General features: G+C 42.7%; 1 protein-coding gene across 24 annotated transcripts in view; it reads left to right on the top strand.

Moving 5' to 3' along the window:
* Nucleotides 1–13,330, top strand: part of KCNQ1 (potassium voltage-gated channel subfamily Q member 1) — a 434,341-nt gene that overhangs the window by 151,310 nt on the left and 269,701 nt on the right. For all 24 annotated transcript variants that reach the window (XM_064163209.1, XM_064163210.1, XM_064163207.1 and 21 more), the window contains exons 6-7: nucleotides 788–928; nucleotides 10,695–10,805. In XM_064163209.1, the coding sequence (XP_064019279.1) occupies nucleotides 788–928; nucleotides 10,695–10,805 (252 nt within the window). The remainder of the gene's footprint in view (nucleotides 1–787; nucleotides 929–10,694; nucleotides 10,806–13,330) is intronic.

Genomic DNA, 13,330 nt, shown 5'->3' on the forward strand with positions numbered 1-13,330 from the left:
GAGGTGACCTTGTGGTGGCCTTCTAGAATCTGAAGAGGGTCTACAGGAGGGCTGGGGAGGGACTGTTTACAAGATCTTGGTCTTGTAATGCCAGGATGAAGGGTAATGGGTTTAAGCTGTCAGAGGGAAGATTTAAACTAGATGTTAGGAAGAAGTTCTTTACAGTGGAGGTGGTGTGACACTGGAACAGGTCACCCAGGGAGGTTGTGGCTGCTTCCTCCCTGGAAGCGTTCAAGACCAGGTTGTATGAGGCCTTGAGCAAACTATTCTAGTGGGAGGTGTCCCTGCCTATGACAGGGGGTTGGAACTAGATGATCCTTTAGATCCCTTCCAACCTAAACCATTCTATGATTCTGTGATTCTACAATATTCACCTCCACTGTGGAAAACTTTAGACTCATGAGTTAGGATTTAACCAGAGAAAATGAGACTTCTGAAAAGTAGCCTTAGTGTTTGTAAAACTGTGTATCTGAATTCCAGAGCTGGTTTGGATGTAACACTGTCTGAAATGAAAAATAACACAAAATCCCAACTACTTTTTGGTCACCAAAAGGTGAAGAAGTCAAGAAGAAATTATTCTGACTATGTGCTTGAAATGTGCACAGTGGACCAAGTCATTAGGTGTGATGTAAAATTCTTTCACCACTGAGCTCAGTTGGCTTTGTCAGCTTGCGCAGCCGACAATCGGCATCAGTGTTCATTAGTGGCTGCAATTAAAGACATTAGTGATAGCTAATTTAAGTGTCTCAATAATAGCCTAATGCCTTTCTCTTGATTCTCTTTGCAGGAACTGATAACTACGCTCTACATTGGATTTCTGGGCCTGATTTTTTCCTCTTATTTTGTGTACCTGGCTGAAAAAGATGCTGTGAATGATTCTGGAGAGACAGAGTTTGGCAGCTATGCAGATGCCCTGTGGTGGGGAGTAGTAAGTACAGCAATTTCATGTGTACTACAGATAGTTAACACCTTCTAAATGTAAAGTTAAGTACAAGCAAGTATAGACAACACTTTGAAATGGCCTCATTGCTTCAATGCACTTTCTGGGTTTGTGATTCTATGAAACTAAGAGAGCACTATAGGTGAGCTGTAGTTTTATTTGGTGCTTGTAGTCATTTGTGATCCCAAAGTGATTGAATTATGTATGCAATATGTGGAAACACATATTCTTATTTCTTTGTCCTGTCTTCCCTGTTGTTACTACTTCTTGCTACTTTTCTCATGATAGGATTCAACTTGGTAAGAGTCTTCCTGGATCAGGGCTAGTGTTTTGGGTGTTGTGTGTGTATGTTCAGAGATTTTTGGGGGGTTATTGTTTGTTTGTCTTCTGTAAACAGTCTGTGGTTTGCCATACAGCCTGGAATAGTCATTCCTGCTTTCTTCAGAATAGATCAATTCCAGAACAAGCATCTGAGAGTCTTAAGAAATCCAGGCATAAGACTTGGATTAAAGTGATTGCGTTGCTTCAGAACCCACCTAGCATCCTTATGTGGCATTTGTCTGTGCTCTGTTGACACATTGTGCAGCTCAGAGATTTCTCTAAGATGCTGCCACACTTTGCTGCAGATTTATCTTTAGTTCTGCTAAAAAAGTTCTGCTTTCTTGCTGTTCCTAGTGACAGCTGACTCTCTGTTTTTATTTATTATATATACTTTGTAGTTGGCAGCTCTGTTCTGTGTTTAGATTTCAGTAAACATTTTAATGTTGTTGCTTCTGCTAGTTACACTTCCTCCTCTCTTTTCTCACATGATATGCAAATATTAGGCTGGCTGCTCTGCTCTGGGATTTCCCATCTGCACTCATTTCCCTTTCCTTTTCCTATTACAGTTCAGAGAGGTAATTTTTGGATCTATGTTTCCTTGTTGTTAGCATTCAAGCAGTGAACTTGTTTTGATCTGCTTTAGTTGTATGTAGCAGTCCTCATTAAGTGCTGCAGATCTGGTGCGCAAGCTGGTGATGGGCCTTGAAGCCCTATGAAGAGAGGTTGAGGGAGCTGGAGTTGTGTAGCTTGGAGAAGAGGAGGCTCAGGGGTGACCTCATTGCTGTCTACAGCTACTTGAAGGGAGGCTGTAGCCAGGTGGGGTTGGTCTCTTCTGCCAGGCAACCGGCAACAAAAGAAGGGGACACATTCTCAAGTTGTGCCAGGGGAGGTCTAGGCTGGGTATAAGGAAGAAGTTCTTCACTGAGTGATTTGCCATTGGAATGGGCTGCCCAGGGAGGTGGTGGAGTCGCCATCCGTGGAGGTGTTCAGGCAAAGCCTGGATGAGGCACTTAGTGCCGTGGTTTGTTGATTGGCCAGGCCTGGGTGCTAGGTTGGACTGGATGATCTTGGAGGTCTCTTCCAACCTGGTCAAGTCTATAATCTTCACGCTGCACAGGCATCACTACTGATTCCATGCCTGCATTTCCAAACTGTGCTGATCTGCTAGAGTCTTTGCTGCTTTAAATCAAAAGGCATTGCTTCTTTATTCATTGAAAATGAGACTGCTGCTAAGCCTTATGTACAAGAACAAAAGATTGACACTTCTGTTTCACTAATAAAACACAGAATTGTATTTTTGTATGTCTATGGTTATATAATCTCTCTGCAAACAGTCCCACTGGCTCTTTAGGGTAGGAAGGAAGTCTATGGCAGTTGTTCTGATGCTGAAGGTGTGCTGGTTTGAGGCTAATTGGAATATTCTAATGAGGGAGATGAGACAATTGGCTGTAAAAATAAAATAGTGATGAAGTTTCTATCATTCATTGGTTTGCTAAAAGGGATAAAAAGCCAAAGTATAAACAATTTGTCCCTCTTTCTCTTTCTTTACTCCTAAGCATTGGATCTATTCACTTCTCCTTTGCTCTGCTCTAATCTCTCTGCTAACCTTGGCTAACCAGATAACAAGTAGGCTTTGCTGATTGTCTGTCTTAGAGAGAGAGAAGGTGGCTTTGAGCCCCTTTTGAGCTTCTTTTGTTTGTCCAAGAGGGAATTTGGATTTCTCTGATTTTTCAGTGGTATAGAATTGTAAATACTTGTAAATTTATTGTGTATATGTGCTTGTAAATTTAGCTTTGCTGTAAATACAGCTTTATTTTACTTCCAGGCCAACTGAGCTGGTCTGATAAACTTAAGTAGTTGGGGGGGAAGTTCCTTAACCCACCACAGGAGGGCAGCCCTTTTTGAAGCCGAGGAAGTTTTGTTTAGGTTGCTGCTAAGATCTTCTGCAGGATCCTTTCCTCTTGCCTTCTGCTGTGGTTCAGTACAGCCTCAGTTACACCCAGAAAACTTCTTGTGTAGCACGAGGAAGTGGCTTTCTGTCGAGTAGCTCTGTCAGGGCTTTCATGGAATGGTGAGTTTTTATTTTCCAGTACAGTGCTCAGCTGACTGGGTAATTAACAGTGGCAGATGTAGCTGCACTTAAAAACACAGGCTGTCATTGGCGTGGGCATTAAAAATTGAGTGTGTGACAGAGCAGATTGGCTTTCTGAGCCTACAGTACAGGCTTCCATACAGGCAATATGATCTGTCAGGATATTGAAATATTCTCCTTTCAGGGAATTATTCCTCAGCTAATAGGCATGCCAGTTATTTTCTCTGTCTAATTACAATAAATGTGTTTGATCAATAACTTTAATGATGGTAATGTTCTTTGTTATAGCTTCTATTGTGTTGCAGCAGCATGAAGTTTGAGGCTATGTTCAACGAACCCATAATGTGATTTGTTTAATAATAAAGATAGAAATTAGTGTCCCTGTTCTGCTCTGAACACCACACTGTACTCCTAACTGCTACAGGAATCTAGCAGAACACAAGTGAAATAGATTCAGGTCCATCCACTTCTGATGTTTTGATGAAGTGATGTTCTTCATGATTTCTGCTAGGGAAAAATACAACAGTGCAGTTAGGACAATAACTGTGAGGGCATGAAGTGTCAAGATGCTTCCTAATGAACATCTCAAACTCGGGTACAAACCTTCTCAAAAGTGACAGACCTTGAAAGTTCTGTTGATACTTCAGCTAGAATTTTCACAGTTGCTTCAACACCTCAGATGTTAGCCACTGTAAACCTGTCGAAGCCTGTTTTGAACTGGGCATGCAGAAGAGGAGAGCAGCTCTGGGGAAAAGGAACAGGGAGTCTTGGTGGACAGCAGGATGACCATAAGCCAGCAATGCTACCTTGTGGCCAGGGCTAGTGGCATCCTGGGGTGTATTAGGAGTGTGGTTAATAAGTGAGAGAGGTTCTCCTCTCTCTACTCTGCCCTGAGGAGGCCCCATGTGGAATATTGTGTCCAATTCTGGGCCACTCAGATCAAGAAGTATCTCAGGGAACTACTTGAAAGAGTCCAGTGCAGAGCCACAAAGGTGATGAAGTGAAACATCTGTCTTATGAGGACAGGCTGAGAGGGATGGAGCTCTTTAGCCTGCAGAGGAGAAGACTGAGAGGTGATCTCATTCTTGTTTATGAACATGTGAAAGGCAGTGTCAGGAGGATGGAGACAGGCTCTGCTCAGTGGGTGCAAGCTGGAAGTGAGGAGGTGCCATGTGAGTGTAAGGATAAACTTTTGCTGTGAGTGTCAGAGCACTGGAACAGACTGCCCAGAGAGGTTGTGGAGTCCTTCTCAGGAGACATTCAAAACCTGCCTGGGTGCGTTCCTGTGTGACCTGCCCTGGGTGATCCTGCTCAGACAAGGCAGTTGGACTGGATGATCTTTCAAGGTCCCTTTCTACCCCTCTACCGTTCTGTTATTCTGTGTGACTCACAACTCCTGTCTCAAACACTACCATAGACACATGCCTGATCTGGCAGAGTAGCTGATCTCATTCCTATGAAGAATACTTCTGAAAGAGAAGCACTGGATAAGGTGTTCATGCTCCAGCTTTGCCCTTTTTATGTTGCCTCAGCATATACCTGCACTGCTGAACAAGTTCTTTGGGCAGAGGTAATAGAAATAGGTAGCTTAGGTTAAAGCAAACTCTCTGTAAGGTCTGTGTTAGCACAACTAAACTGCATCTGGAGCTGGGAACTTTGACACTGCTGTGCTTTGCTGACTATAGACATGCCAGAGGGTACATGACTTTAAATGTTCTTTGTTGGCATTGTTGTTATTTATAAATCTACATGGCTTTTCCACTGCCATATGTAAATTGGCCTCCTGGGGTTTATTTGCCTTTCCTTGTGAACTCTGGGCTGTAGATATTCACCATTCCCATTCATGGACTTCTTGAGGAAGCTGAAGGCTACCTTATCTTTATCGTGTGCTGGTTTTGAAGGCAGCATGTGTTGTAGAAATCATTCTGCTAGTGGCTGCCTATCTCGAAGTTGTGGCTGCCTTCTCCTTGGGGTGCTCAAGGCCAGGTTGGATAAGGCTTTCAGCAGCCAAGTCCAGTTGAGAGCTGTCCCTGCCCATGGCAGGGAAATTGGAGTAGCTGATCTCTAATGTGCTTTCCAACCTAAACCACTGTATGATTCTGTAATCTGTATGTCTTTCTAACATACAATTAACATGATGCATCTTTAAGCTCCCTAGTGCCAGTATTCAAAATTCATCTGCTTCTGTGGTCCTTCATGCCCAGACTTTACAGAATTAGTTATCTAGTGTAGATTCTAGACAATAATAAAGATAATAAAATAAGATGCTAAATGTTCTCACTAAATCTGTGGAAGCTGACCACCTTCAGGGAATGTCATCAGCTTCCTGTCTCTGGAGTTTTCGTGGTTTGTTTGTAGATTTGGTTGGGTTTTTTGTTTGGTTTGTTGATTATTTTTTCCCCCTCCGCCTCTCCTTAAGCCTTAAGTTGAATCACGCCTGAGGCAGGCTAAGGGGACCTCTCCTTTTGATATCCACTGAATGATACACAATTTCCAGCCTTCACATCTGAACAAACATCCTTCAGGAAAACCATTATGTGGGTTGTGCTAACAGTCCCTTTGATCACGAGCACTGTTTGCCACAAGCAAGTATTGAATACAGCCACGTGTGGACATCACACTGTGCCCGTTCCCTTGAATGGGTTTGAACTGGATCAAACAATTGCCTGCAAGGACCAGCTTTAGTATCTTGTCCCTTTAATTCATCAATATGTGCTCTCTCACCAAGGACTAAACACAACAAAGCATGCATAAAACCACGTTCCCACTTAGCCAAGGCCATCAGTATATGCTGCATGTAAACTGCAAATGAAATTGTGGCAAAGCTTTGCTGAAAAGTTGCAGGAAATACCACTTGAAACTATTTGTGGGCAGAACTTTTGCTTAAACTAGAACAAATCTGATTTAATTTCTAAACAGTTGAACATAAATGTTGAAAGATTGTTACATAAAAGGGATCTTGTGTTCCTCAGAGCCTTTATTTCCCCCTTGCGAGTTAAAGAAGCTGTTGAGGACTGTACACTGACTTGAGTCTTAGAAGGCAATGCTTCATTTTTGTTCTTTTTGGAGTTTACAAGTCAAGAATCCCAACAAGAGGACTGCTATAGATTTTTAATTTATTTTTTTAACCTCTTTTTCAATATTTGGCTGAAGTTTTTGGGTATTGGTTATTTTAAGGGGGGGGTGTGTCAGAAAACACAAGGGTGTGGATGCGTCGTGTTTGCAACTGGTGCAGCAATTCCATTTCCTTTCATATCCTAAGGTCTTAGAAGTGTTTCAGCGTCCTTCAGCTGTGGTTGTGTCTCAGCCTTGTGCTTCAGCTGCATCAGGAATGATGGTGTGAGCCTGCCTTTGAAGTTTAAAAAGAATCCAACCATCCCCTTTAAGTGTTTTTTTTTTTTAATAGAAGTACCCAGGAAGTCCCTTCTCCAGAATATAATTTTCATTCCAATGCTTCAAAACATTTGTGTCCTGTAGAACACAGCCTCTTAACTTGTTCTGAAGGATATAACTTGAATCTTCTCAGAGTACTGCAATGGGCAGAGGGATGATTTGGAGGAGAAACTGAGATTTCTGCTGTGTGGATCAGTTCACGAGTAAGTGAAACATTGCAATTTGGAATAGAATTCAAAATACCAACAGGAGGTTTTCTAGCTTCACACAGGTTGTGTAGTTCATTATAAGAGAAAAGCATGAGTGTCTCATCTGCTTGCACTTGTGCATTTCAGCAACTGGGGAAGATTCTGCTTCATATTCAAGTTGCAGAGTCATAGAATGGCTTGAGCTAGAAAGGACCTTAAAGGTCATCTAGTTCAAATGCCCCCACCATGAGCAGGGACACCTTCCACTAGAACGGGCTGCTCAAGGCTTCATCCAGCCTTGAACACCTGCAGGGAGGGGGCATCCATGACTTCCCTGGGCAACCTGTTCCAGTATCTCACCACCCTCACTGGAAAGAATTTCTTCCTAGTCTCCAGTCTAAATCTGCCTTCTGTCAAGAGGTTAGACCCAAACCTGTCTATCAGCTTAACTACTAATTAAGGGAAGAAACATCCCTAGGGAAGCCAAGGAGACAGCACTCATCAGTCCTCACTGACAGGCAAACCAGAGAATAAACCAACCCCTGAGATAACTTCCAGCAGAGGTTTGTGTGTATTTGGTTTCAGGCACTGCACCAAATACTATGCTATAGGCCAAACCACATCCAGGAATAAGTTCCAAAGAGGGAGAACTAATGGGATATAGCAGAAGAGAGGTCACTTGTGTGAAGTTTTAGAAAGGTTCAGCAAGCCAGCTCCAGCCAAAGACAGAACATTCAATAATGCTTCTTGTATGAATGCAGTTGGATGAACAAGATACCAAGCAATAGAAAAGTCTTCTGCTGTGTTCATTACACTTTCTGATCAAGTCAGAAAAGCCTGGGTGGTAATTGGTGTGGAAAAAAAGACTTAATGCAAGTGGTTTTGAGGTTGCAGTGCAGTAAGCTTCGAAGCCAAGTCATTAAGGTATTTTCTATAAGGTTACTTTCCCTTGTTTGCTTTAATGCTTGGGTCTTGTAATCTTTTAGCTGATGTTTTCTTCCTCAGTCCTGTGATGTCTGCCTCTGAATCATGTATTCTTGTGTTTTGTAGCTGTTTGACTACCCCAGTTTTTACAAGGCAGGCAGCAAGGGTTCCATCGCAGAGCATTGCTACGTGCCTAAGGAGTTTACTGTGCTGATACCCCTGAACAACCCCCCTTCCCTGCTCAGTGCTGACAAGCATTGCTGTTTCTGCTTGCTGTGTGAATTTTTCCTTTGCATTTCCTCCTTCAGATTACTGATGCATTTTGAATAGGAACAAGATTAGCCTTAATACCAAAGCCTGTGGCAATGGACATCAGATCAAAGTTCTGAAGTAGTCAATGGATGAACACGAGCTTGTTTCTAATTAAAACAATTAGTTTTACATGCTGCCTTTCAATGAACATTTAATGTGTGGACTCTTGTATCAATTTAGTTTCATTCATTTACTATGCTAGAGTAGAAGCTGTGTCAGGATTTCCACTGAAGAAGGGGCATTGTAGCCAGGTGGGGGGTGGCCTCTTCTCCCAGGCAACCAGCAATAGAACAAGGGGACACAGTCTCAAGTTGTGCCAGGGTAGGTATAGGCTGGATATTAGGAAGAAGTTCTTCACAGAGAGAGTGATTTCCCATTGGAATGGGCTGCCCAGGGAGGTGGTGGAGTCACCGTCCCTGGGGGTCTTCAAGCAAAACCTGGATGAGGCACTTAGTGCCATGGTCTGGTTGATTGGTTAGGGCTGGGTGCTAGGTTGGCCTGGATGATCTTGGAGGTCTCTTCCAACCTGGTTGATTCTATGATTCTATAAAATTCATATTGTACTCTTTAGGGGGTTGTAATCTGACTGTAAAAATTCATTTAGGGGAGGAACTTGGTATGTAAGATTTCAATAGCCCATATCCTGGAGAAAGGAAGGAAATGTAATTTTGGGATACAATGCATTTGTAGAATATGCTTTCAAATCACAGAACAATTTGGGCTGAAAGGGACCTCATCTGGTTCCAGCCCCCTGCCATGGGCAGGTACACCTCACAGTAGAACAGGTTCCCCAGAGTCACATCCAGCCTGGCTTTAAAAACTACCAGAGATGAGGCTTCCACCACCAACTTGGGCAACCTGTTCCAGTGTCTCACCACCCTCATGGTGAAGAACTTCTTCCTAATATGCAATCTGAATCTACTCACTTCTAGTTTTGCTCTATTCCTCCCAGTCCTATCACTGCCTGACACCCTAAAAAGTCCCTTATCAGCTTTCTGGTAGCCCCTTTCAGATACTGGAAGGCCACAATAAGGTCTCCTCAGAGCTTTCTCTTCTACAAACTGAACAGCTCCAACTCTCAGTCTGTCTCCATAGCAGAGGAGCTCTGATCATCCTCGTGGCCCTTCTCTGGGCACCTTCCAGCATGTCTATGTCTTTCCTGTAAGCTCCAGAATTGGACTCAGTACTCCAGGTAGGGTCTCACCAGAGCGGAGTAGAGGGGGAGAATCACCTCCTTCATGCTTCTCGTGATGCAGCCCAGGATGTGGTTGGTGCTCTAGGCTGCAAGTGCACACTGACAGCTCATCACAAAATGCTTTTCTTATGTCACTGATTCTTCATCTAGAGCAATGCAGAAGGGGTGGGAAACGGGACACAAATACTTCTTAGATGTATGTGAGTTATACTTCAGTCAGCTCAAAAGCACCCAGTGAGCAATGGCTGCAAACTGGAACACAGAAGGCTTCTCCTCAACATGAGGAGAAACTTCTTTACAGTGAGGGTGACAGAGCCCTGGAGCAGGCCACCAAGAGAGGTTGTGGAGTCGTCTTCTCTGGTGACTTTCAAAACCCACCTGGATGCATTCCTGTGTGAACTACTGTGGGTGATCCTGCTTTGGCAGGGAGGTTGGACTTGATCTCTGGAGGTCCCTTCCAACTTCTAAGGTTCTGTGAGAGCTTCCTGTGGTTTCCCATGCTCTGCTCAAACGTCTTCAAACTCATAGATAAAAATCTCTCTGGTTTCCAGATTCAGAACTAGCTTGTGACATAGGTGACTTTTAAATTGCTCCCAGGTGCCAGCTGTATCCTTCTACTTCAAACAAATCCATGCTTTTCTTCAGCTCATGCAAATAATTACTTATTAAGCCTTGCTAAGCTACATCACTGTGATGGTGATCTTCAGTGTTTTGAAACCCAAACTCAACAGATGTTTCCTGCATGTGTGCCTCAAATTGTCTGCTCTTGCTCTCAATGTATTCTATGAATTAGTGATTGGTCAGACTGTGTGTGCAGCAGCTTTACTGCATGGAAAACTTTGAGCTTGTCTTGCTATTTATACCAGTGGTGTTTTCTAGAGCACCTCCTGCCTGACCCCAGTCACACTCCATGGTTACAGTATGTTTCTGCTCTTTCTGTGCAACAGCCCTGTAATGCTCTCAGCAAACATCTCCTGCCCATAAAGAAAATCAGCAGTTCAGAACTGTTGGCAGCCTTCCCCTAAGGAAAAGGCAACCCACATCTCAGTAACTGGCTGTAAAGTTGCCTCAGGTTTAAATTAATGGTTATACTTTACAAGATTTTAAGCATGTATTTGATTGCAATTCCATTTCCCATACTTCTTTCCATCTATTATAGATGGGGAAGCAAACCTGCAGAGGAAAGATACCTTCATTAATGTCACAGATTGTCACTGGGAGAGTTAACAATGATACTAATGCTTCTCCAATGTAAATAAAGGCAGAAAGAACACGTCCAAGCTGCCATATTACTACCTGCTGTAATGCTCTATGTCTTTCTTTTTATAGGTGACTGTCACAACTATTGGCTATGGGGATAAAGTGCCTCAGACCTGGATAGGGAAGACCATTGCATCTTGTTTTTCAGTGTTTGCAATTTCATTCTTCGCCCTGCCTGCGGTAGGTTGTCTTCTGCTTTTGCTGGCAACTTGGTTAGTTGTCAGAGCAAACTTCTGTTATTGATTCTTGAACCTTTCATTTCACCTGTTAGGAGGGCTTTCCATTAAACCTTTATATTGTACTTAAAATACAGCTTCTCTGTCATCATTAAAATACATATAGCTTGCACAGCTACTTCTATAAGGAACTAAAACTAACTGCTAAGTCTGCTAAGTATTTGTTATATGCAACGCTAGATTTGAGATGGTTTTGAGATGGGTTGGAAAGGACTTCTAAGGGTCATCTAGTCCAACCCTCTCTGCAGTAAGCAGAGGCATCCTCAGCTAGATCAGGTTGCCCATCTCATAAGTGTAAAGGAAATTATTTCTCATGCTGATTACTTCTGGATTCAGTGGCTTAGTGATGTTTTGGCTTTTTAAAGCATTCACTCATAGTTTACTCGATTGATTCGTTCCAGGGTGAGCTGTAATGTTCTTGTACACATCCTCCTTCTAGCAAAGCTGCCCTAAAAGTGTCACTGGCCAAAACCCAGCTATAAGCAGCCAAGGAACACTGATTCAGCTCTTTGCCAAATCACCATCTGTCCGTGGCCAAAGTCCTGTTTTCAGCAGTAACCTAGAGCTGAGATTTTTTAAAGGTCCCTTTTGTGGCACTTTGCTTGCACAGCAAGCAGGTTCCCAAGTACTTTCTGACAAGAAACAAGGCACTTGAGTAGAATCATAGAATTAACCAGGTTGGAAGAGACCTAAATTCAAAATCAGCAAAACCTGGCCTGAAACCTCCAAGTGTTCAGTGCCAAGGGTAGTGAAGGGTATTTTTTTTCACAGATTTAGCAATACTCCTGAACTGTGCCGTGAAGATGTTTGTGCAACCTGAAATGTGCTGTTAAAATGTGTTCTCTGGTTTTGTTTTTTCCCAGCAGCTTTTTCAGTTCAGTGACAGGAACAGTTGTGTCAGCAGATGTGAGCACAGTTGTGGCAGGAAAGTGGTGGGGATAAGCACAGGATGGATGAAAAAAATAATTACTTTTTAGGCTACTGCCATCCCAAAAAGCCTTCAAAAGATGAAAAAGTAACTACTGAAACTCCAGTGGCTTTTTAAAATGTCACCTACTTTAAAGATAGACAACCTTCTGCATATGAGGGTGGCTAACTGTAGATTTTTAGGCTCTCCAGCAGCAAATTGCCTTCAAAACAGTATTCTTCCCCCTTCTGATTCTGATATCTTTCACATTTATTCCTGGTTTAGGTGAGAGATCTGGTAAATTCAATGATAGGTAAGAAGAATGCCAAAAGCTACTGTTTTGACTGAAGAGGGTTGGGCTTTTTTTTTCCTTTCTTCAGAGTTGAATGCCAGCAAAGATGTGTTAGAAAGAATTGTGGAGCAGCCCTACCTTCACAGCAATGCTTTTATGTAAACCTGTCACATTTCCCTAATCGTTTGTAGAAGGAAAACAACAGCAAACACTCCTTTATCAGTGGGATTTCATTACTGAATTAAATTGCTCTTGTGAGTTGGCCCAAGGGGGTAATTTTGGGTTTGAAGCTCTGGCAGCATATAGCTGATAGGCAGTAACCATTGCACGCTGCCTTGCTGCTGTTTTCAATGCAAGTTGCTGGCTGAGATCATAGTCAGATGTAATTGTTGTGGCTAAACACAACTACTGTGGGTTCTGGATCCAGGAGCCATCCTTCATTTCCCAACTAAGTGATGTTTGAGCATCATTAACTCTTTGATCTCTACTAACAGAACATAATAGGAAGGGCCTTTCCTGTTCCTTTCAAAACACTTAGAGGTTAATGTAGTTCTTAGAGGTTGAGCCAAGACCACTGGCAGCTCTACCACCTTGACTGCCATCTGTAGGAAATGATTTATGTTCCTGGTGAGTAGGTGTAGTCATGTAAGCTGACTTAGAGAAGATCTCTTTGTTATCTGTGTTACTGAAGCCTCTGTTTGTTATGTCTATAGCTATGCAAATGGCTAGGTAAATGACTCGCTCTACACTTAATAGTTATGCCACATTTAGAGGCCGTTCTGGGTTGTACACCATCCAGTGCCATCAGCCCATGTCCCTTGTCCTGAGATGGCCTTGTGTTGAACTCACTGGAGTGCTGACTATTTTGTAATATTCCTTTTCCTCTTTGTCCTCCCCTCCCAGCATGGGTGGATGTGTAAGAATAGAAATTACCATACTACAGTTCAAAAGTCTTTCTTGTGACCTCAATCTTGCCATGCCAGAGCTTTACTTCTCATAAAAAACAAAGTTTAAGCACATCAGGTTAATATTTCTCCCTCTTCTGTCATCCTCCTGCACATTTATGAGGCTTTTAGAGGGTATGAAATATTATTTCTGCTCTCTCTTTAGTGTTTGGATTCAGATGACTTAAATAGGCTTTGAATCAGGGCATGGTAGCATTCACAGGCTGTGAGTCTTAAAACTTAACAGTATTAAGTCATTTCCTCTAAATAATTAGTTGGGTTTTATGATGCTGAATGGAAGTTTATTAATACAACATAATTTGGCA

The sequence above is a fragment of the Pogoniulus pusillus genome, chromosome 24, assembly GCF_015220805.1.
Source record: "Pogoniulus pusillus isolate bPogPus1 chromosome 24, bPogPus1.pri, whole genome shotgun sequence".
NCBI lineage: Eukaryota > Metazoa > Chordata > Aves > Piciformes > Lybiidae > Pogoniulus > Pogoniulus pusillus.